At 39.3% G+C, this 24,879-nt stretch overlaps 1 protein-coding gene across 1 annotated transcript; it reads left to right on the top strand.

The window, feature by feature from the left end:
• Positions 1 to 24,082, top strand: ASIP (agouti signaling protein). The gene is made up of 4 exons (XM_031605696.2): positions 1 to 397; positions 18,317 to 18,471; positions 21,533 to 21,594; positions 23,043 to 24,082. Exons 1-4 carry the CDS (start codon positions 297 to 299, stop codon positions 23,217 to 23,219), a joined length of 495 nt encoding a protein of 164 aa, XP_031461556.2. The 5' UTR covers positions 1 to 296; the 3' UTR covers positions 23,220 to 24,082.
• The last annotated feature ends 797 nt before the right edge of the window (positions 24,083 to 24,879 follow it).

Genomic DNA, 24,879 nt, shown 5'->3' with positions numbered 1-24,879 from the left:
ACTGAAGTAGAAAAGGACGTTCGCCATAGTTATAATTTTGTCAGCTAATACATAGGAAGCACTTCTGAACTGCTCTGGGAGGAGGTGGTATTTAAAAGCAGGCTGCTGAGGAGTCAAAGGGGACTGAAAACAGCTCCAAAGCTTTGACTATATTCTCTGCAGTTCAGAAGAACAAGGGAGACCAGCTGTTTTGGTTTCTGTTAGAGCCTGATAAATAGAATAACAGCTTGCTATTTCAGTAGGACCAAAATATTTAACCTCTTCGGCAGGGCACTGACTGCCACTGCGTTACTTGGATGGAAATGATCACATCTCACTGCTACGTGGCACCGAGGAGATTTGTCTTCCTTTGCGTTCTGATCTGTCGCACAAATCTAACTTTGTGGTGTGGAGAGCGGTGAAGTTTTAAGATTATTTTACTATTTTACCTCTTTGCTCTTTTGCGTTTCTCGGCTCCCGTTCTGTGCTCGCTTTCCAACTCTTCTTTTCAGCACTGCCTGGGATTCGGAGCGCTTTGATTCTGTTTGACATATATGGGGCTTGAGTTTTGGTGCAAGTTTTGCTTTTCAGTTCAGTTTACACTTACCTATGTTTTCTCTGCAAATAATTATTTTCAATGCTATCTCATCTCTATGTGCCATAGTTCTGTGGTTTTTGTGTTAACAAAGTAAAGCTCCTATGTGCTTTTCTATTGCTTGAAGTAGTTGGCTAGGCTTTTAACTTTTGCCCTCCAACGTAAAGAAATTCACTGTATAAAATGTAGATCTTTATCTTCCTGGAGCTTTTATAATTCCTGAATGATTTACAGGGTTTAGATTTTATTCCGGGGGCTGGTCATGTTTCTCTTCACACTACGGACTGCAATTTCTTTTCTGATTTGCTCTAAAATATGTCCTTAAAAGTCATTTTATATTAAACATATTCAAGTGGCAAATCCACCATCAATATGCATGACGTTCATATATAATTTTAGGTGAATTAAGCAAGCAGTAATTGCTTTACGTACTTGAATTCAGTGATAATTTACAGTTGCCATTTGCAGCAATTTGTCAGCATTTTTCTCCCAGTCTCTGTTCTCATTCGGAGCACTTCTGCTGATTTTTACAGCGACTTCATTTGTTCATTTCACTGCATTTGTAACTTCCCTAAATGGATGCATTTCTTACTGCTGTCCCTGGTAGATTTTATTGTGTGTGTGTGAGAGAGATGTTTGTGTTTGTGTTCCTCACTCCCCTCTCCCCTTTTATTTCCCCCCGTGCACTGCACAGCTCCCTGTTCTTTTGGCTCAGTCACACGATGGAAGTGGTACCTTATCACATTCAGAAATGAGTTTGCTTCTTCACCAGCATTTTCATATTTTCTGGACCATCTTAATATCAGAAACAATTCTGATTGAGGTAGGATGAAATCTTTGGATGCATTTGATTGGAGAGTTTGACGTTAAATACATAGAGAGATTGGAGCCTGTATCTTATTTGGATAACTTGAATCCCCATACCAAATTCTGGACAGCTGTTTTCATCTTCTTTCCCAAAAAGCAATCTTGAGGCTGTAAGGTATGCTTCCTTTGGTTGTTCTGTTGTGTTTGGTTTGGTTAGTTTCTATTTTCTGTTTTTTAAATCATGTCTCTTGTTTGGGTTTCCATACATTGAAGTTGTACTTCCCTATACATCTGCTTTATGCAGCCTGTTTTTTTCTTCTATTCTGAAACAGGCTCAGAAAGCTTTTGCAAGTGTTGCACCCCAACTGTAAAAAGGGGGAAATAATCACACCTAGGGAAGATACAAGAGAAAAGAATCACAATTCTTGTATGTGGAAAAAAAACCTCCACACTTTGAAAATTGAGGAAAAAATGCCAACTTCAGTGTAGGCTTTTATTGTTAATATTTCCTTTGACCTTTTATGAGTGCCAAAACTCATATACTGAGACTCATGTAAAGCCATATGCATAAATGAGTTCTCAGTACACTGCAAGGTGAAGATCTACTGAAAACTTTGTTGATATAATTAACACCTTGTTAATTAAGCATATATCCTCGTGTTGAATGCATATTGCACAGAAAAGTTATTGCATTGCTTTTTTTCCTTGCTACATCTTAAATTTGCTGTTTAAGAAATGTGTCAATGGGAAAAACCACTGACTTCTTGCATTTGCGTCTATTTTTCAAATCACACTTTCTTTTCAATCTTTCTTTATTTGGGGGGTGTGAGTTAAAGTCTGATTTGATTTAAACATACGTAATATGAATTAAGTTCTAAGGAAGCAGAAGGCAGTAATGAGAAATGCCCAGCTCTGGCATCTCTTTCATTCACCCCTCTGTGCATCTCCAATGTGAAAAACATCTCAGAAAATCATTCTCAATCCATAAGTATTAAGGAAGCCATTCTATTATTAATAGCATTTAAACAATAATTTCCAGTGTGTTTAACACAACCCTTCTCACCATTCAGCAAAACATTAAGCATGCTTTCACCGCATCAATACAAGTATTCCATTTTCAAATATCTGAGTGTACCCACTTAAACTTATTGCTCATTCCTGCAGAGCAAACTCCTACAATGGGCTCTGCCATGTGTCCAGCACTGATGCATTCCCTGCACAGCATCAAGCACTGCTGACAGATGGAGCCATGCTCCAGGCAGGCTGTGGGTACAGGAGCTGCTGATGGCAGCAAGAATGTTCATTCTGGGCAGAGCCCTTCAGGCTCTTTGCAGCCAGCTGGTAACAAGACGTGCTTGGAGCTGGCAGTAATAGATCTGCCTTTAAAAAAAAAAATAATAAAGTGGTTAAAGGTGACAAATTGCACTGAAAGGAAGCATCCGAAACTGAAATCATCAACTGTGAGATTTGATAAAACACGGTGGCAGCTCTGCTGTAGCTGAATGCAGCTGACACCTGTAACCAATTTTGGAAATTTAGAAAGAATGTGGACTGACACCTTTCTGAGCCTGAACCACTCTGGGCCTGCAGCAGCTTATATCCTATCCTTCTTACACTAAGTGGTGTAGAAGCAGCTCTGTGCAAATGATCTGAAAGCAATACAGACTGCATTTGAGGGAACACAATGCGTAGAAAAAGAACCAACACTGTAATTAATGGATACATGAATGCTGTTTGGGGATTCATTCTCAGCATTTTGTCTTTTCCATGCTGAATTTCAAAGCTTCTTTAGCTTGTTTTCTCAGTGTACATTCCGTAGCACTCAGGAATGGGCTGCTTCAGTGTGTTTGACTCAAAGCCTGATGCTCAAAATGAATATGATCAATTTTCCTAGAGTTAAGGGGGTTTTAGGGATGTCAAGACTTAAAAAACATTTTGAGACAACACCTTTCCAAATAAGTAATAGGTCAGTATGGTTGGAAAACCAAAGTGTGGGAGTGCAACAACACAACATCTTTCTCTCCAGGATTACTCAGAGAGAAGTGCACCCCTCACACATCTGAGCTGAACACAATCCTGGCACAGATTCAGACACTTACAAAATGATAAATTAAAATGAAGGTCTAACTGTACGTTACTGCAGCAATACAGACAATGACGTAACGAGCAGTAGTTTTGCTTACAATTTGCATTTCCTAGTTTAAAAATAAAGAAAATTCATTGTTTCAAGTCTTTGTAGTGAAAAAGAAAAGAAGAAGAAAAAAAGGAAAGAAAGGTTTCAGCCTTTGGATGGTCATTTTAAAGTATAATTACTAATGAACCAGAATAGTCAAGATCTTTATTTTTTAGTTCTGACTTCTTCTTATGATTTAATCTCAATATATCTTTGCTGCTTTGCTTGAAAAGTCTACTATCACTCCCTCCCCCCAGTTCTACCAAGTAGGTTCAGTGATGGAGACATTTACAGTTTCTCTTTGATATTAAATAGATTGAACTTCAAGAGCTCTTTTCAGATGTACTTTTCCATTCCTTTGATCATTTTTATGTTTTATCCAAATTCCTTCCACTCAATGAGTGTTCTTCATGGAGTGTCTTCCAGTAATAGTCATACCAATGTTAAATAAATATTCTCTCCTATTGAAGTCAGCCCTGTTTTCTCATTCAAGAGCTACATCAGAACTTTTGATAGCAGTGTTACAATGGGAGCTGATTTCCAACATAACTCCTAAAACCTTTCGATTCACTGCTTCCTGAAACAGAATTTCCCCATCTGAATGTATGATGCTAGTTTTTCTTTAGATGTGTGGCCATAAGTTTTTTCCATTCTTAAAACACATATTGTTTTCCTGTGTGTAGTTTATCAATTAATACATATTCCCGCCATTTGTCTTCATACTTATTTACCACTTCTGGGTCACACATGGATTTCCCTTCTTCTGTTAAATAAAATAAAATTAAAAAGCTGTGCCTTGCAGCATTTCGTAGAGACAGTCCAGAACTCTCATTGATCTGGTGTAGATACCAAGGATCGTTCCGATGTCTTTCTTCCATGTGGAACACTATGTCCGAGTCACTGATGCCAGGTTTCTGCACACAGAGACAAAAGCAATGCAATTTGACTTATATGCTACTTACTCATTTCTGAAAGGGTACATTACTGTAACAAATTGATTTACCTTAAATAGCAGCAAAGTTCAATGGCTCCTACAGTCATTACTTGTACAGACCACAGCCACGATAACATGAACTTGACCTGTTGTGTAAGGAAAATCCAGATATCCCAGCTTCTATGCATATGTTACACAAAAGGAACCTCTTCTGATTTTTCACCAAATGTCCAAAAATTAATCAACAAAAAGCCAGAGAGCTATTTTATTTCATTTTTACTATCAGATATAATTTAATTAATTGCTCTGATACTTCTTTGCCATCACCACCAGGGGAACTGAAATTACCCCAGCAATTCCTGAAGCTAATTCACTGCCTGAAGTGGATCAAGTATCTCATAGCTTAGACCCTTAAAAATAAAAGTAATCACTTCATAGATGTACTGGCAGTAACATAAACTGATTTGTTCCAGTATACAAACGTAAGACAATACGAGAAATCTCCCATGCCCAAACCTGTACATCCTCTCAAATAGCATAGGAAAAGAATAGATGGACTTGTCAAAAACATCTCTTGATCAAAACAATATGTAAAACTCTTAGAATATAATAAGGGAATGAGTACTTCACATAGCAGTTTCTCTAGAAAGTGAACATAGGAGCAACCACAGTTTGACAGCTTCTGCTTTCCTCCATTCTTCAAAGATATGTAACTTTGTCCCTTTTCTCTTCTCAGAAGAAACGCACCTCCTGGATGCATTAAACACCCAGATGCAGTTGAACACACAGTGACAGGCCAGAACACTTAGAGAATTGTTATAAAATGACCTGAGTCCCAGCACTAAGCAAAAAACGTTCTCAAGCAGAGTCCTTGCTCCTGACATTCAAACTAACCGAGAACCAGAAAGTTGCTTTAAAGTAATTTTAGAAGTATAGAATATTTTAATATTATTAAAAATAAAGAAGAAGATTAAAATTGCTCGCAAACAGGAAGCAAAGTTTTAGTCTATGATAGGCAGATTATATTTCAAATGGAGAAAAGCCCACAACCCCCATTGCAATGCAACTATTACATGAGAGAATACACTTCAGTTAAAGCCAAAAATAGCAATATGGAAAAGAGAAACTTTTTTTTTTTTATTTTCTTAATAAAAAAGTATTTGATATTAAGGTAAAAATACAGAAATTAAAAACACACTTAACCTTTCAGTAGTTATTGAGAAAATCCTCTCAACACTATGAAATCATCCAGGCTAAATAATTTGCCACAAAGTATTTAGCATCCTAGCTTATGAGCAGAACATTTCTCAGCATTGAGCACTCCTTCCCCCATAGCAGTTAAGGCAGAAATCTGGAGTTCCTTCTGTAGTCAGTGCATCAATTGATTGATCCACTCTCACACCCACTCATCTCCCCATGCTCCCATGATTTCATCCCTTTCCTGGTGGAATCAGGGCCTCTTTGAAGGGCGAGATAACCACTTTAAAGCAGGTGATATCTCTTAAACTGGGGCAGCTGGGTGGGAAAATTTTCAGTAAGTCACAGAACAGCTTAATAATTGCCCACATGGATAATAAAGCTACTGTATAGTGTTGGTTTGACACAGATCCCAGAAAACCTTTGGAATAGGACTTAGAGAACTTGGTTTAAGAAAAATAGGGCACTGTAGGGGGATCACTTGCCATCAGCAAGGTCAGTAAAGGAATACTGCCTCTTACTCTACTGAAAAATTAGATAATGAATAGGAAAGCTATGAAGAAAGAAATTGGAAAGCCAGTTGGAAGAAATGTAACTTATAAATTAAATTCCTGCTGTGCTAGGAGAATATTAGGAAGTTACTTGGTCATCCAGCCATCCCTCAGGAGAAAAAAAAAAGAATGAAAACAAAAGAATTTGTCACAGGAAAAAGAAAGGGTTCAAAGGATTCCGTTCCTAGAAATTGAAATAGGACCGATTCAGATCAACATGTTACTATAATCATTAACAGTTGGTTTAAGTACGAATTGAGCAGTGAAATCCAGGCAGGGTGCACGGGGCCAGCAGGCTCTGAATGAGCAATAGCAGAGAGAACGAGCAGTGACATGAATAGAGAGCTACGACAAATACGGCGTGCGAGTCCTTCTTCTACGTAAGTGAGACTCTGCATTTCTTATCGTAACACAGCTGATCTCTGAGCCCCAGTGAGAAATGGATTCTAGCTGCCATTAAGAGTGATTCTCACCTTTTACTACGATGCACTCATGGCACAGGAGGCTGAGCTGAAAATCTTCAAAACACCCTTAAAACTGTTCAGTTTGAGAGCGTAATAACAGTGTTAAGAAGTGCTGTGTGCTACCCTGAGCTGATCCCACATGGGCTTCACACAGGCTCCAGCTGCTCCAGCCCTGCTCCAACACCAGTCCGTGCCCCAGGGCCCATCCTGCAGGCACAGAAGTGGGGCTGCCCTCCATATCCTCACCCACGCTGATGCCAAATGTAATTTTATTTTACAGCTGTGATAAACATGAGAACGACAAATCTCGTTCAGGATCTAGAAACAACACGGGTTTTTGGGGGGTCAGCTATGTTTGAAGTGTTCAAGGAAGGCTGTGCTGGGTTTTTCTGGCAAGGAGCTGCCACTTCTGTCTTAAATGTCAGGTGGAACATGAAGAAGTGGGGTGTGTAGGACAGTATCATACAAGACATCTGCTAGATCACACGGTATCTCAAACAATGACATTTTTAAATCGCTTTATTACTCTTTGGTGGTATCCATTCTAACTTAAATGCATTTTTACTCCACATGGGTGACCAGCATGGAACTCAATATTCTAAATGAACACCAGTGTCCTGCGCAAAACAGTATTAAGTGCTTTCATATTTCTGTTACAAACACTTCTCTTAATACATCCTAGGATTGCGTTTGCTTTTTCCACAGCTGCACCACATTGTCACCCTTGGTCATGCTGTGATCAATATACCCAGTTCTTCCTCTTTTATTATTTGATATCCAAACGCCTTTACATTCAGATTTTTTTTTTGCAGCCAAGCTTTGGCCTGCATACTGTAGCATCTCATTCAATTTCATTGTTTCACTCCTCAGGAATATCCAGCTGGGGTTGATGAGAACAGCTAGGGCAACAATGAAGGAGTACAAATGAAAAAGAACTATATGCATGAAAGGCAAAAGAAATCCCTGGGTCAAAAGCAACAGGAGACCATGGATCACTGTAGTAAATGAAGGGAAATAGAAGGTAGAACCAGAAAACAGAAAATAGATATAAAAGGAGTAGGTAAGCAAGAAGGGTAGAATGAGTTCGATTACTTCAGAAAAACTTTTCAGTTAAAAATCACACTGAAATTTAACGTACAGCTTCAAATGTCTCTCCAGTACACTTGTCTCTGTACAACATTTGCATTTTGTTTTAGTAAACTGATTGTGGTGATGGTAGAGAAAGACTGCCATCTACTACTAAAAGACAGAGCCTCTTCTGCTGAACCTTCATACCTGGAAAGGAAGAAGGGGGGGAAGAAACCACAACAGGAGAAAAGAGTCTGGAAGGAAGAACAAAAGGAATGATAATGAACTGGGAGAAGCCCTCCAGCTCCGCATGCCAGTCTGACTTTACTCAGTAGCATTTCATAGCCTTTCTTCAATTTAAGAAGAAACGAAGCAGAAATTCAGATCCATCACACTGTTACCCTTTGAGTTCAAGTCATTCCTTGGGTTAAAAAAAAAAAAAATCAAGAATTGCACTATTTTCTGCAGGTAAATAAGGATTTACCAAAACCCATTTTATAAAAAGGGAAAATTGAGCTCTTGCTGCTACCTGGCCACAGCAGGGAGCGCGTTGGTGTCCTGCATGGCAGGGGCAGCAGGAGGACATGCCCACCTTGGTGGCACTTTGGGCAGCCCAATGAAATCCCCAAGCTGCAGGTGCAGATATGCAACATACGTAACCCCTGAGCTGCGCTGGACTTCTGGAAAAACTAAGGGAAAATACATAGGCAGGAGAAGAAACAGAGCTGATAGCAGTAAGTATTAAAGGAGAACTATAAAAACAGCCCCAGGATATTGCCTAAGCATAATATCAAAAGAAAACAAACAAAGAAAACAAAACCTTGGAACTAAATTTGCTTTAAATCTGAAAAATAAGCTTGCTTTTCAGCTACAGACATGTTCATTTTTATACTCAGCACATGGATTGTTTTTTTTTAAACAAACTGAGGATATATTTAGACACGAGCACCATAACTGCATGCTTTGTGTTATTTTAAACACTGTCTGAGAGTATTTCATGGCTTCCAGAACAGCTGAGGTTGGCAACTGCAATTAAAAAAGTACATCAAATTAGTGAAGAACAATTCTGCAAAGATAATGCCCGTGCAAACAATAGGGCTGGCAGTAGCTAAAGAATTTATCTCCTGGCGATGCAGCAGTATTTGTTTTACTACATCTCATTGTACTGAAGAAAACAAGAAAACTCAGAGCATTTTGAGGGCTTCCGTTTATGGCCAGTGGCAGATGGACAACATATACAGTATTTCCCACAGGAAAAAGCCTTTAACACCAGTATTTCACTTAGGGCCAAAGGAGATGGATGTGTGCACAAGGACACCCACTGTGCTCAATTCCATCTTTGCCCCACGCAGACTGTGTGAGCAGCAAGTCCACAACAGTAATTTTGCTATAATGGTTACTGATAATTAGGCAGAAAATTGTTGTGGTATGTGGCTGGTACCTCTGGGAAGTGCACACTGGTTAAAGTGCTGCATCACCAGTGGGGACGCTGGAGGAGGGTTGTAGCAGACTGGGTGACATCCAGGAGTCTGTGGCCCAGCCCAGTGTCCACATCAAGAGGAAGTGGTGAGAAACAGTCACTGGAGACACCCACCAAGAGATAGGGGACCCTATTGGCCAACCTGACTTGATATCTGCAAAGGTTCACTGTTTGCTGGGGTCTGGGATTTGTGAAGTTGCAGAGGCAGCCCCAGCACTGCCAAGCGAGGCCTTGGCCTCATCAAGAGCAACTCAAGTTCTCTGTGTTGCAGGGATACATAAAAATTTGAGGTATTCAGTGTCTTCCTCAGCTTTCGCTGGTCAGTCTGCCTTGTGGCCTCCCAGCTGCCTGAGCCCAGAGGCAAATCCTGCAGGAATGCGTCAGTGCATCACTACCCACTGCAGAGAAGGATGCAAAGAGCATTTAGGTCAGCTGGGCGTCTGAGAGATGAGGCAGGGTGCATCCCAGGGCATCAGGCTGCCTGCTGACATCTTTAAAAGGTTGTGGCAACTGGGGGAGATTCTTTATGCTTAGAAAACAGGAAAACATCACACTCATCTTCAAAAAGAGTGAGAAGATGATCCAGGAAACTAAAGGTCAATTGGGCTGATCTCAGTCCCTGGGAAGGCAGTAGAGAAAATGTTCCTTGAATCCAAGTAATTGAGAGCAGCAAGGATGGATATATAAAGGCAAATCATGCCTGACCAAGCTGACTGTCTTCTTTACTGAAGTGACTGGACATGTGACTGCCTGCATGCGTGCATAAATGGAAAGGGCAGCATACTACTATATACACTCAATTCAAATAGGACTTCTACACAATTTCCCATAGTCTTCCAACAGGCCAAGCCAGTAAAGTAAGGACTACATGAGCAGAAAATAAGTGATGTGGAGAATCATCCAGAGCATATACTTAAAGGATCATGATCATGGGTATGAAGTTCAGCTCGTGACCAGTTACTACTGGAGCCTCTCAAGGATCAAAACTGAGGCCAGAACTGCTTAGCATCTCTATTAATGATTTATTTAATGAGATAGGGTGCACGCTCAGCAGATTTGCTGGTCATACCAGCTTGGGAAGAACAACTGATAAACTGGGCAGCAAGGGGCATCAGGTACCATTTGGAACATTGAACATTCCTGCTAAATGGAGGCAGTAAAATGAATTTTCCCATGGAGTCAATCCAATTAGAGATTTGGAGAACTCCATCCTTAGAGATATTCAGGTCTCAAGGGAAGGAGCTGTCAGTCAATTTAATCTACAGTGGCACTGGTTTGAGCAGGAGGTAGGGCCACAGACCTCGGTGAGTCCTTAACAGCTTAAATTACTTTATGACTCAATGGCAAACGACTCATCAAAGTTGATATAAGGAATAGAATTCCATAGCACCACAGAGATTAAAATGCAGGTGATGTAATAAAATAAAGACAAAGGACTGCATAGTTTTCTCTAGTAGCTGAGAAAGAAAGGAAGAAGAGATAATTAAACACTGGAGGATAATGATATGTACATACATACCAAGCACTAAATTCAGGCTGAAAATTAAAAGGTTTAATTTCTATATAGAAATTAAGGGGGACATATAGAACAGTTTCCCAGTCAAAGGCATCTACCTAGTTTTGAACCTATGAAGAGGTCAACTTGTGCTGGTAAGCGTATTAGACTTATTTCAAGAAATTCCTCTGTTTTAGTTTCTCTGGTTTCAAGAGGTAGAGGGTTAAAATCGCATCAACTGTCTACCAGGATAAAAATTTAAATTAAATTGCAAAAAAAAATCAAGCCAAAAAGCTTTGGAATCCCATTATTTCAAAGATAGCAAGGGGACCAAACTTGTGTCAGTTTTTCTAAGGTTTGTTTCTTTGTTGTTTTTTTCCTAAAAGATCATCATATATTTCTTCTCAGTCATTTGATTCCGTTTTCTTCTAGCTTTGTAACTACTAATTAACTTCTAGAACTCTGTTTTTGTTTCTTTTTCTTCCGTTGGTTGGTTGATTTTGTTTGTTTTGTTAAAATTAGTGTTGCTGTTTTCATTTGCTTCGGTTTTGTTATTTTTCACAGAATCACAGAATCACAGAATCATAGCAGTTGGCAGGGACCTCCAGAGATCGAGTCCAACCCCTAATAGTTCTAAAACCTTTCAATACAGCTTTAGTGGGTGAATAGTCTTGTTTTCCTCAATAACTCTGCACTGAGAACATAACAGAATACTTTCATATTTTGTCTCAGTGATTTGCCTTGCAAGAAGCACTGGAGTCACAACAGAATACTTCTGTCTTTTGCATCAAAACGTGCAAGGCCATTTTCCTCAGGTTCCACACATGTTGTCTTTAAAAAGTGGCACACTATGGGTGAAAAATATGGAAGAAGAAGGTGAGCACTCAACCACACAAGGCACCAGTGAGCATCTTCGTAATTTCACAATTTACCCATTTTCAGAATCTAACTTATTTTCAATGCAGTATTAAATAGTTACTTTGACCAACCAGCATATATTTAATAAAGCTGCTTCTAACAAAGCAGTTAGGAGCAGGTGTTTGATGATGCACTTGTGACAGATTTAATAGGTGTCTTTTAGCTCAGCTCAGCTCCATTCTACATGGAACACTTTCCTTTTCCTCTGCCTGGGCTGTGTCTGCTTTCTCTTGAAAGACAGAATACAAAAGGTTTGCTGCTTTTCCTCAGAAGGGAAGGTTTGATGTTTACGACATATTTGTGAAGAGCAGTTCTGAATAAACCATAAGTAGCTCTAAGGAAACAATTAATTAATATGTGCAAACTGCACATATAGCTTAATTTTAGGTGTAAAGGTTACCTAAATTTGAATAAATATCCATACTCGGCTCAAGAAGTAAATGGAATTAACTCCACTAAGAAGCAACAGCAGGAACTTTGTTATGGTCTAATCTTTACTGAGGGTATTTTTAAGCTTACCTACAATAATCCATTTGAAGTTATTTCCATTTTAAGTTGCTGAAAGTATTTTATAAACTGACAGAAACTTATTTTCAGTCGTTTATTTTGGTTTTGTTTGTTTGCCATTTTTTGTTTTTGTTTTTACTGTGGACATTTTTCTTGTGGAATTTTAGCTCTCATTTCTTAACTCATAGAAATATGCTTTCTTGAAGTCCACTGTTTTAGTTTGCTATCCTTTCTCTTTTGTTTCTGAAAATGGGACTCTGTCAAACATCTCTACTTGCCCTTAGTGGTACCTCTATGCTGTGATATAATTTTTCATGAGGTCATGAGATATTCTGCTTTTGTAATCTTCTGTTGTTAACCTTCTTGCTGCTTTTGAAAATTCCAGGTTTCTTCTCCTTAATTATTAGTTTTACAATACAACTGCTACAGTTAGTTACTCCATTCTTTCCCTTATATTCACTGCTGTCTGGAAATTTCACATCTATCCTGTATGCACAGATGGTTACTATAGATCTTGGAGACTTTATCTGGGAAATTCTAGATTACTAATTTATAGTTTAATGAGGAAAAAAGCATTTCTTTCTAATTATCAGCCTTTAATATTAGATCCGATTTAGATCTTCACCCAAGCATTTTCTGTCTGCACATCATCATTCTCAGTGTCAGCAATGGCAAACCCCCATTCTAAGGGACTTTTAAGTCTGGAATTATCATTAATCACAAAGTCATTGTAAACTAGAGATGATCTCCAACTCCACTGTCGTTTTGTTGTTGATATTTTGTCTTGTTGTGTGTGAAAGTGTTGAAAGTGTGTCCGAAACCTGGCTGGAACAATGAACAATCCAGAAGTGATTTTATTCTCTGGAAAACAGAAGCAATGGTACTCCTTTGGAATGCCCAAAAATTTGCTTTCTCAAACATGTAAAACTTTTGGTTCACTGGCTGGCTGGGTTTTTGAACTTTTTTTTTCTGTATATTTTTGTATGAGTTTTGTATGTGCGTTTGTTTTATCTTTAGGAATTTCAAAGTCCTGTTAAGTCCTTGAAACAGATTTCTCTGTTGGAGTGGGAGATTAAATGATGTTTGTTAAGGCAGTTTCAGACTTCTAATTTCTTGACAGCTTTTCCCAACAGCTGTCATTTCATTCAAGATAACACATCAAAAATATTTGCCACAGTGCGCTTCCTTTACCATTTCTCTATAACTTTACTTTCACTTACACCGTATCTAAGTAAGCATCTCTCAGCAGCTGGACACCTAAATAGCATCAAGACCAAGCAGAGCCAATGCAAGTGATGAAGATTGAAAGGCATTTAGACAGTGAACTTTCCTGTCAATCCCAGGGAATCCCTTAACCTCAGTCTGGAGCACAGGACGTAAAACAACTCGTACTGGTCCTCCTCCAGGTTGATCAGTGCACCACAACTACCAAGTTGTACCCAAAGCAAAGTATTAGTAGATCAGAACTCTGAGAAAAACGTGTAGCCTTATATCTCTGTTCCTGGAGCAATGTTATTAAGTCTTTCTTGGCTTTATGTTGTTTTGCTCAAGTATTTGCCCTTGGCTGTTGCTATTGAAAAGTGTGACACATGATCCCTAAAAACTCAAAGACCAGAGCACTAGAGAGGAATAGAAGTGTGCCATAATTTTCACTCTCATTCTTCTACAGTCTCACCTCAAAACACACAAGGGCTAGAAATCACTCTGAAGTGACAAGAATTCAATATATGTTAAGCACATAAACATACTGCATGCCCACATTTTCATTAAGCAGCTATTCCTAAACTAGAGAAACTTTTCCTATATTCCAATTGCAAAACGAAGGTAGATGTGTGACAATTTCTTTTTTTTTTTCCTGCTTGGAGCTTTCCAGTGAAAAAGGAAAATTTGTCTTTACCAGAACCTTGGAAATAATAAGAGAGGTAGATTAAGATTTTTATAGCCCATTCTCACAACACCAAATGAAATAGCTCAAGCACACTGCAATTCAGGTTTGACCTGAGGAAAGCTTTGTGTTGGTTTATTCCAGATTCTTTTGTAGTTTGAGGACGAGTAGCAGGTATTGCTTGTATTTAATTAACTCAGGAGTTTTTCGGTGCTGACAGTGCCCTCTGAAGTATTGAAAAAGCACAGCGGTTGCATTCTGTATAGTCAGTTGCAAATAAATCTGCTCTTAGTACTGCAGAGCATTCCCAGCAGAGGCCTGCCTGCAGTGCTGGTGATTCCCATTTGTCTCAGGTGGATTCGTTCCCTTCCCTCCCAACACAATCTCATTGCAACTCTTCTACTGAAACCTGATGGCTGAGACAGGATAGCGCTGTGTAGTAATAAAATGACCAACCAAAACATCAGGGGGAGCTGTGCAGTCATTTTGTTGTAGTTTACATTCCATTTTTTTTCCTAAATACTTCAAAGATTCTCCATCTTAAAATCTTGAAATTTTTCAAGGAATCTGCTAATTCTTGTGGTTTGGATTTGGTTTGGTTGTTTGTTTGTTGTTGTCTTTTCTTGCATTCCCTCATTCCATTCAAAATGGAAAGAGCAGCAGAGCAGAGCATAGGTGAAGATTTTTGAGTTACTGAGTGATGTAACACAGTTTTCAGTTTACTTCATATTCCTTTGTTCGCCCATTTTAACGTTTCATTTTTCTAAGCAACAGTTTTCAACAGGCTATTTAGAGTGATCCCAGTTTATTTATGAGTTGGTCTGAGTCTGTCAGACGTCACAAGAGAATTTAAACTAGTCCCTTCCAGTGTTTAAGGCAATCAAAGTCTCCAACTGCTCAGTCCGCTGTTGGATGAGGATAAATCTCAGAGTGGAATCAGTTGTGGCAGGAAACAAGCTCCTCTCAGAAGTGTTGAGTTTACAGGGTGCAACTGAGGAAATCAGATTCTTTCATGAAGACTTTTAATTCGACCTCACAAGATAAAATGGATTAGAAAAGACAAAAGCTCTTTCGCATCCTACGCCATTTGCTAATTTATATTTGAAAAGAATGCTAATGAGGCTTAACGGTTGGGGTGAGTATAAAATATATTCTTTACATACTCAGTAGTATAATCTAAATTACAGAGGAAATGGCATAGAAAAGGGCACCGCAATCTCTGATGGCACTCAATAAATTCATTTGTTTTATGCTTTTAAATGTTTCCTTTGTTTTTGGTTTTATGTGTACTTCTGTCATTCCCTTGGAAAGTAAAGGGCACTTCACATGTTAACTGTTTACTTACATAATTTGCTGAATGGTGGCTGAAGTTCAGTGATTATTTCTCTGCTTGCAAAACTAACTCCATGTAAACTAAAAAAAAAAAATCACGTTAAATATATTGTAGTACGTTGTAGTCTAATTAAATCAATGAATGGCAACCCTGCAAGAATGTATTTTTTAATTGTTACGAATCTGCTAGGAAAGTAAATTCCTTTAAAACAAAGTCTTCATAGAAAAGCAGATGTGCAGCTTGCCAAAATTAAGGAAAATAGTTTGATTACCTTAAGAAGTCTCTAATGAGATCGAGAAGGAGAATTAGGAAACTAATGAGCAAAATTGGAAAATAAAAACTCTCCTGTAATGCCAAAAAAAGAAAAAATATATGCATGAGTTCTGTGACATGATGGAAAAGAGTATCAAGCCTACCAGTACCTTCATCTCATTTTCACTTCTGACTCCTCTTTACACTCACTTTGTCTTTCTATCAGCTCTGCTTGCATGCATCTAACACACTGTGCTGTTAGATGTAACACCCAAGCAGGGTTATCTGCTAGATTCTGTGATCAAAAGACATGGGCTGCTCTGAAAGTAATGCCTCCTAATTTATGATGTTGGCCCACAATGTCAAAGGCTGCTGTCGGTGGGATGGCAGTAGGGGTTGAACCTTCCCATCAATATCCTGTTCCATTTTGTTACCATGCAACAGATGGCAGCAGAGAGGCAGCCTGACAAAATGGTGTCTGACGTGGCAGTGTGAGCGGAGCAAAGGTGTGTAATTGCAAGGGAAGATTCAGGCTGGATATTAGGAAATACTACTTATCTGAAAGGGTGGTCAGGCACTGGAATGGGCTGCCCAGGGAGGTGGTGGAGTCACCAACCCTGGAGGTGTTCAAGGAACGTTTGGATGTTGTGTTGAGGGATATGGCTTAGCGAGAACCATTGGTGACAGGTGGATGGTTGGACTGGATGATCTTATAGGTCTTTTCCAACCTTAGTGATTCTGTGATGCTGTGATTCCTCCGTGCTGGCAAAATAGTGCCCAGTGACATTCATCAACATTTTGTGGATGTTTATGGAAGTCCAGCAGTGGTTGTGAGCACAGTGATCTGGTGCGTGTCAGCGGTGGTGACGGTGACCTCTATTGGTGTGGATTTTGAAGAGCTCAGTACGCAGGCTGCTGTTCATCACTAACAGGAGTGCAGAGCTAATGGTGGTGACTATGTTGAAAAATACTGCTTTGTAGCTGAGAGTTTGCTCTGTCAAATAGCGCTGTTGTGCTCTTTGTATTTGTTGAAATTGCCATGAATAAATAGAAGGCATTAATTTCAGAGCAACCTACATATATCACAGAATCACAGAATGGCCAGGGTTGGAAGGGACCCCAAGGATCATGAATCTCCAACCCCCCTGCAACGAGCAGGGCCACCAACCTCCACCTTTAATACCAGACCATATCTGTAATCAAATTAAAGACTCCTCCCATTGCTTATTACAAAATTTTCATCAAATCATTTAAAGGATACATCTATCCACAGCCACTACTTTAATCCAGCTTGGGTCTCAACTTCCATACAGCCTTGAGCTCTACCAACTGCATACCATTGGAGATACAGAGACAGCAGCACTCGGTTCCCAGTAATCCCTCCTGCCTATCTCTGCATTCCTTCTTTGGACACTAATTCTTTATGTCCTTCTTATGGTGCCCAAAACTCCTCACAATGCTCGAGGTGATGCCATACGAGCAGAGTGGAAATGCTCTACTTCAAAAGCAGAAGCTCTTCATCTTTTGTCTCCACTAATTAAACTGTCACAACTAGAATAATTTCTTGAACTATTTGGTTTCGCTGCTTTTTTTTTTTAATACTGCTAGTAGCTCTTCACTAGCAAAAAGCTACATATAAATCTGAAGACTGGCAGAACATCCACAAGGAATGTTCCATAACTCTGACACATCATAAAACTACAGCACATGGAAATAATCATTAACTTTGAACTTCAACAGCATTATAAATCTAGAAGAAAATGAGAGCAGAACAGTAACTGGGTTTGTGTACTCCGTGTTGCTGCACAGAGTCACTCAGAGGTTGGCCAGGGCCAGGGGCTTTCATCCAGGGTACATGGCCAGATTGAACAAAGGGCAGGTTTCTCTTGAAGTATGCTCAAATCCTATAGACATTGCTAATCTGAAAAATTATTAATTGTGTACTAAATGCTTTGGCATGTAAGTGCCTTTCAGCCCTGAGGCTTTTATAATTTGTTTGAATTATGGCTATGAATCAATATGCAATCACAGCAGCCACATCCAGGATATAATAAAATATTTCTTCATGACTTGTTTGTAGACAGAGAACAGTAATAGGAAACATAATTTGTTTTTATTGCTATTATTATTATTATTATTATTATTATTATTATTATTATTATTATTATTATTATTATTATTATTATAGATTTTATGGCACAAATTTGTAAACACAACTGGGAAAAATACCACCATGTGACGGAGTCAGCCAAAAGTGAATGCAGAAATTTCTCTCCCCTTGGTTGTTCAATAAACAACACTGTTAAAGTCAGTGGGGAGAACTCTTCTCAGCTTCTTGGGTTTTTTTTGGTTTTTTTTTGGTTTTTTCCCTGGGTGGGAGGGAAGAATGGGGGGAACTTTTGAGAAAAGAATCAGAAGAAAAAAAGATTCTCTAGAGGATTATTTTTGAGAGATCTTTTTTGTTCCCCCACTGAGACAACTGCAATCCTAGGTATCCAGGTGTCAAGGTCAAAGTAGCAGGAACAAATAATTGTCAAAGATCTGTTGATAAAACTGCTCAACATGACAGAATTGCTGAGACTCATCTCCTTTTCTTCTACCACACAGGTACCTCTCTTCTACACACAGATTTTGACTGTGGTTTGGTTTTTATGAACAGTGGGATTTTTTCTCCCCAGGATGGAAACTAAGAGCCTCTTCCTAAGCCTATTGCTCTGCTACAGTTTGCTCAGAGCTGCCAGTTCTCACCTGGTAATCGAGGAGAAGACAGAATGCAACCTGTCAAAGAACAACAAAATGAACCTCCCAGACCTCCCACCCATCTCCATCGTAGGTTAGTAAAATTTGCCATTTGATGCCAAATTAACAGGACTTGAAGAAAATGCAGCTGTTGTTTAATATGGACTGTTCAGATAGCTGACTTTAACATTGCAGTTTCACACAAATGCCTTAGTGCTACACAGAACTGCAGTGGCAATGCAGCCATGGTATTCAAGTATGGCAGTGTGGCAAACCACAATTTAGTGTAAAAAGAACAACAGAAAACCCACCCTTAGATTTGCAGTTTGCACTGAGGTTCCTATCATACCGTATGTCCTTCTATATTCAAGAGCAGGGTTATTTCGTTAATATGGGCATCCATCTTTCTTTGAAAGTCCAAATAGAAGAAGTGAATGTAAGCAAATTTTTTTGGATCAACTCTTGCAGAAAGCTGTTGATTTCTCTGCTGAGATATTAATATAATGTCAGTTCACCTGTGTGCCAGGTGATCTTTAACCAAGAGAGGAGAGGACTACAGGGGAGCTAGAAGTCATCAATTATCCAAGGCAGGACAGGCTGTGCCCCTGCCATTGCTGACAGGTGCCCATTGGTCCTGTGATGAACTTTGTCAAACAATGCTTAACATTTTTTTCACAATCTCAACCTTGACTTGCTTTCAATGCAACTTAAGTCAACTTTCAGTTATCTCTTGAGAAACTGTTGGGTACTTGGGGATGTTCAGCTGAACAATGTCATAAAACTTCGATTGTTCATCTCCCTTCCGTGGGCTTCTAGGAATTGTTCTCAAATCAAATGAGTTTCTTACCTTTTATTTTCTCTGTCCTTTTACTCACGGGCAGTGTTTCTTTTAGGTGAGCCAGCTGTCCCACACAAGTCTCTCCAATGAAATCCAAATCTCTTTATCCCAAATTGGTTTAATGACACATTTGTTAAGCTCGTGCCACACCATTCCATGTTGCTTCTAATCCTACACTCCCCACACTTCCAATATTTTTTTTACAACTGGAATCAGAATTATAAAATGCATTCCCTTTGGTTAACTTCTAAGTGTCCTTGGAAAAACGTGGACATGCCTTGAACACAGCAGATAAGTTATCATGCCATATTATTTTGCCAACAGACACTCAAGACAGGAAAAATCTCCTAATGCTATCAGGCCTTTTTGCTTTGGATGGCTCTGAAATGCCTTACAAAAAGCATTCCTCCCTTTCTGCACATCTTCATTTTCTGTTAGATCCACATCATCCCACCATGCTGTGGAAAAGCCCAGTTTTGCCACTTTCCCATTTTAGAGTCAAAAGGGAAAAGAAAAAATTAGCCAAAGTAAGAAAAGAAATTCACAGCAAAGGTGGTAAATGCAAGCAAGCAGTGTTCATCCTTCTCCTATATGCATGCAAAAACAATGAGCATTAACATCCAAAATGAAAGAATAACTTCAATGGTTTGTAAGCAGCTGGTCAATTAGACAACAGTTGAAAACATGTAAATAACAGATGAGGAATATGAAATTATTGGCTGTCTGGGAGAAGAAGGCTTCATCTAAATATAAAAAGAAGAGGCAACTACAGCATTTATCTATTTAAAAAATATTTTTCTATGTTTCCCTCTTGTCTGCCCACTGGGCAATATTATCTTTACCAAAATCTCTAGAATAACTATTGCACATTTGTGTCACACCAGTGTTTAAATCTCAGTTTAATTATATCACTCCATCTTTAACTGAACATTACCAAAACAATTTTATAAGCAAAGCATTCCAGAACAGTTGCAGACATAGAAAATCAAATTGGCACAGAATTGAATGTCACTGAGGTATTTCAGCTACCACCAGAAAATTTCTAGGGACAGCATAACAAAGACAACACAACCTGCCAGATGAAACTGAAACTGACCAACCAACACCAGTGGGTGCAAGCCATGCTCTTCTTGGTGGCCTGAAATTCCTTATGCTTGAAATATGGTTTTTCCACCCACTGTCACTTGATGATGGATGTGTAACCTTAACTCTGTAACGATGCTACAATAATAAATGAAACTGCCAAGCAGCGTATTCTTAATTGCGTAATTCTGTGAATTCTGGTAATTGTTCAGTGTTCAAAAAGATTTGGGTGGCAAATTCTGGAACAAACAAGGAGCCACTATTCATAAGCAGGCGTATGTAAATCTTTTTCTGTCAATCAATCATGGATCTTGTACTTAAACCAAAGCTCACAATGTACAAAAACGTTGTGATAGATTAGTGAGAAAGGCAGTGTTCACTCTGTAGCAGAAAACTCCTGCTGTGTTAGATCCCAAGGCAAGTCTTAGTTACAGAGGTAATGTCAAATAGTAATTCATATTAGAGGTTATATATAATAAAGCTAATATTCCTCAAAGGACAATGTGAGAAATATTAGTGTTTTGATCTTAAAAAAAAGAAACTTTACAAAATTCCATCACATATAGTTTGAAATCTCACCTCTAAAATTTACCAAATTCAAGAATCAACTCCAGCAACACACAGAGACATTTTAGAGCTACAGGTGCATTGCTGAAACACCTTTACCTTAGCATTTCATAAAAAGAGATGGTAAGTAAAAAAGGAACAAGGAAGTGAAGAATTCAAGGTGTTTTATGCCAAAACAGCAAGGAGCTTTTTGCTGATGAAACCAGAATAATAATTCCTGCCAAATTTGTGTAGGTAACACCACTTTTACAGAAGAAAATATGGAATTTTGACTGTTTTTTCCTGTTTTTTTTTTTTTTTCATACAATTAATATGCATAAATACTCCAAGAGAAGATGCTTACACAGAGCCCTTGGGTTTTTTTGGTTGTTTTGTTTGGTTGGTTGGTTTTTGTGGAACTATTTTTTTTGTTCACATAACACCAAATGATGTTCAACAACAACAGAATGCCTCCTAAAATGCAGATAGCACTACTCTTCGTTTTCCATGAGCAACAACCCAGTTTAGATGCTGTTTTTAAGTGAGGACAGTTCCTGGAGATGAACTTCATCATTCTGCTGTGCAGTCATGGGATAGCAATGCAGGTTATCTTGCATAAAAGCGTATCTGTTAAATAATATTTGCTGTAAGACTGATTTAATGTTATGTTTTGCATTTCTCTTTGAAGATTTAACTAAAAGATCCCAGAAAGTCAGCAGAAAAGAGGCAGAGAATAAGAAATCTTCCAAGGTAGGCAGCTGTTCAGAAAATATTGTCAAATTAGAATGGTTTATTATTGCTGTACTTTACCCCAGTGCACTTATCTAGAAAGTTTTTACAGTCATTACGTGACTTAACTTACATAAAAGTTTGAAGCTTAATATTGCAGAAACAGATGAAAAACATAAATGATGGGGAAAAAAAGCATGATTCTATATTAGTTACAGGTTATTGGGTTTTGCAGTTTCTGTTTTGTTTTATTTTACAATCCTCTTACAGAAAACATACCTTAGACATGTGATGCTTTAAGTATTTGCAACACTATTCAGGTACCGGCCAAAAAAAGATACTATTCCCAATCCCAACACGTGGGTCAGCTGTCCAAGCCCTGCAGCCCAGAGGCACAAAACTCACTCTGCTCATTTTTAACTGCAGGTACCAAAACATTGAAGTAGAAGGATCCAAATGATTTGGTATTTAGTTGAAAACATGACCTAGGAATTCGATCCCATCATTTGGTTCAGAGTGGTAGTTTTAAGACACTCTGAAAGAGTAGAAAATAGCATTTTTACTTCATTTTTTGGTTTGACGTGGCAGCTTTTTCAAAGCCAAACCAGTCATTGCTACAACCAGCAACATTTACAGTTCCTTCTTTTCCTTTCGAGCGTTTTGAATGGTCTGTCTTCTCTGAAACACTTCCTAAACCCCCAGGATGACTTGGGTTGATAAACAGGAGGTCCTGCTGTTCCACTGCAGCTCACAGCAGGTCATTCTGGCAGCCAGACTCAAAGTACTCGAGCTTGAAATCTAAAGCACTTACAGACCACCTCAATTTTTACCATACAAATAAAACTTCTGCTAAACTTACCCATTTTAAAAGATTGCCTGGGGCATTTGTAGAAAGCTCCAGAGGCCTTGCCCAGGTGCCTGGCACTGGTGCTGACCAGCTCCAGGTTTCCCCTCTTTCCAAATCACAGGGAAGCAGCACGCTCCATCTTTTTCAGCTCGCTCACCTGTGTCTGCAGTTAAGGATTCCCAGATGCAAATCTGATGCACCGAGCTCCAAAAGCAGCGTGACAAACAAGCTGGGCCTACAAGAGTAATCCATTACCTTGTTGAACCTGTAATAATGTCATCTTTAAAGATTCTTGCATCGTTTTATTTGCTGATCCTGCATTCTTCCACACAGTATATTTGAAAGGTCTTTTCAGTCACGTTTTTAGGCACTCATAACAGGGAGTTGCCCACACTGCACATATATCCACAGTGCACCATTTTGCCCCATAGGTAATGCAGCAGCTCCCACAGCCCAGTCCCACCACATCAGCTCCATCTTCTACTTAACGTAGGTCTCATTGCCAACAACCACCGACTCACCTCAAGCCAGAAGTTCCCATAGTTCACTTTCTTTGCATCTGTCCTTTATCCTGACCCATAACTGTGCTGCATTTGTATGAATTTTCATGTGTTTGTTCCAGAAAAATGCTGAACTGAAGAAACCTCCAAAACCAAGGCCCACACCTGCTGCTGACTGCGTGCCAAACTTCAAAACCTGCAAACCGCACTTGAATTCCTGTTGCAACTACTGTGCCTTGTGCAAATGCCGAATTTTTCAGACCATCTGCCAGTGCCTATTGTTAAACCCAAAGTGCTAAACCAAACCAGGAACGTATTAAGGCTGCTGTCTTTTCATTAGCTTCTCGAGTGTATATGTCAAACTGCCTAATGCGCGTAGCAATCGAAGTAGAGAGCTTTGAAGTTGATAGGTTGGATTTCTTTCTCTTCAATGGACAGTTATTTTCTTCATGGGGTTGATGCTGTCATAAACAAAATGGGTTTTTTAGGAAGCTGACAACCGGGAAGATAGACTTTGAACAGGCATTCTTGGCAAAACTAACTTGCATTTAAGGAGAATTCTCGGTACTCAGTGTTTGGGGATTTTTAGGATTGAAATTTGTTTTTTGTTTGTTTGCTTGTTTTCCTTTTTTGGTTGGTAGCTGGGTTTTTTCTTCTTTTCTTTGAGAAGGGTTTTATGAACCAAATATTTCAGTATAGTCTAACCAGCACTGCAAAACCTGCCCATAATCTGCCACACTGAAATAGGACTTCTCAATCTCATGTGAGACCAGAGCCGAGGTTTGCCCTCAAGGACAGCACAGCACAGGCTTCCAGCAGATCCAATATGTAAACTGAAAATGCAGGTTTCGTGGTTAACTCACCCCTCACACATTCCACAAAAATTAGGACTAAAATCTTTGTAGGTTACTCTAGCTGAAGGCTGTAGCAGCAAACTTTGGCTCGAAACAAGACATCTTCCTCTTCTTGTGGAAGCTCTGTGCCTTAATACTGAGTTATCCCAGCAGAGAACCTTCCCTGGCTAAGCTACCAGGAGAAAGGTCGTAGGAGAGCAAGGAGGGAGCAGACCTAGAAGTGCCCAACACTGAAGACTGTTCATCTGCCAGACTCCAGCTCTCCTGCTTTCCACCTTTTCTGTTCTGCATCTGCCATATTCCTCTCTTTCCCCAGAGCGTATGCATTCTTTTTCCTCCCATGGGCCTCTCTTGATTTTAGTCTTTACCCTTCCTCCCACATTATGGTTAGTCGCCTGAGGATCCCTGAAATGCTCTGCAGTTCCAATTTGAAGGAAATTCCTCAGCTGATTTATTTCTAAGAGCAGCTGAGGGCTACAAAATCTTCCAGGTGGGCAAAGACAATATAGATGATAAATAGTCTTTAAAGTGGCTCAAGCCTTCTAACATTAATTCAAAGCCCAGAGCTTTAAATATAGGCTGGGTGTTGACAGAAATGTCTGTTCACCGTCTTAGAGAGATGTACAGTTGACAGAGAGTTTAATCTAAGAGCCTGAACGATGGCAGGATGTCACTCTGTTCCTCATCCAGCTGTCATGTATAATGCAGGTTTGAATTCTTTTAAATGTGTGTTACTACTTCTTTTAATCAGATATCTTGGCTCAGGAATCCATGAGCTGTGGTACAAAGAGGAGGAGAAGAAATACAACATGGTGCTGGGTTTGGGAACAGAATGTGACCCCTTCTTTTCCTAGGGGAGCTGTACATTCTTGACAGGCTGTTCCAAAGTTTTCATGAGAAAGCGTCCTCAGCTGATATTAAAATGATATCCGTAATGACACAATTTCTACCACGGAAACAAGTACTTGTCTAATCACAAGAGGCCACAGAAACTGTGTTTTAACAGGGTGAATGGAAGCGACGGAGGAAATGGAAAGAAAGAGAGCCAAAAGTCAAACAGCTTGTGCTGCTCTCTCAACAACAGCTCCCACTTCAGCTTGGTTTT

Source organism: Phasianus colchicus, chromosome 17, assembly GCF_987193195.1.
Source record: "Phasianus colchicus chromosome 17, bPhaCol1.hap1.1, whole genome shotgun sequence".
In the NCBI taxonomy this organism is placed as follows: Eukaryota; Metazoa; Chordata; class Aves; order Galliformes; family Phasianidae; genus Phasianus; species Phasianus colchicus.
This window is presented reverse-complemented; position numbering and strand designations above follow the sequence as displayed.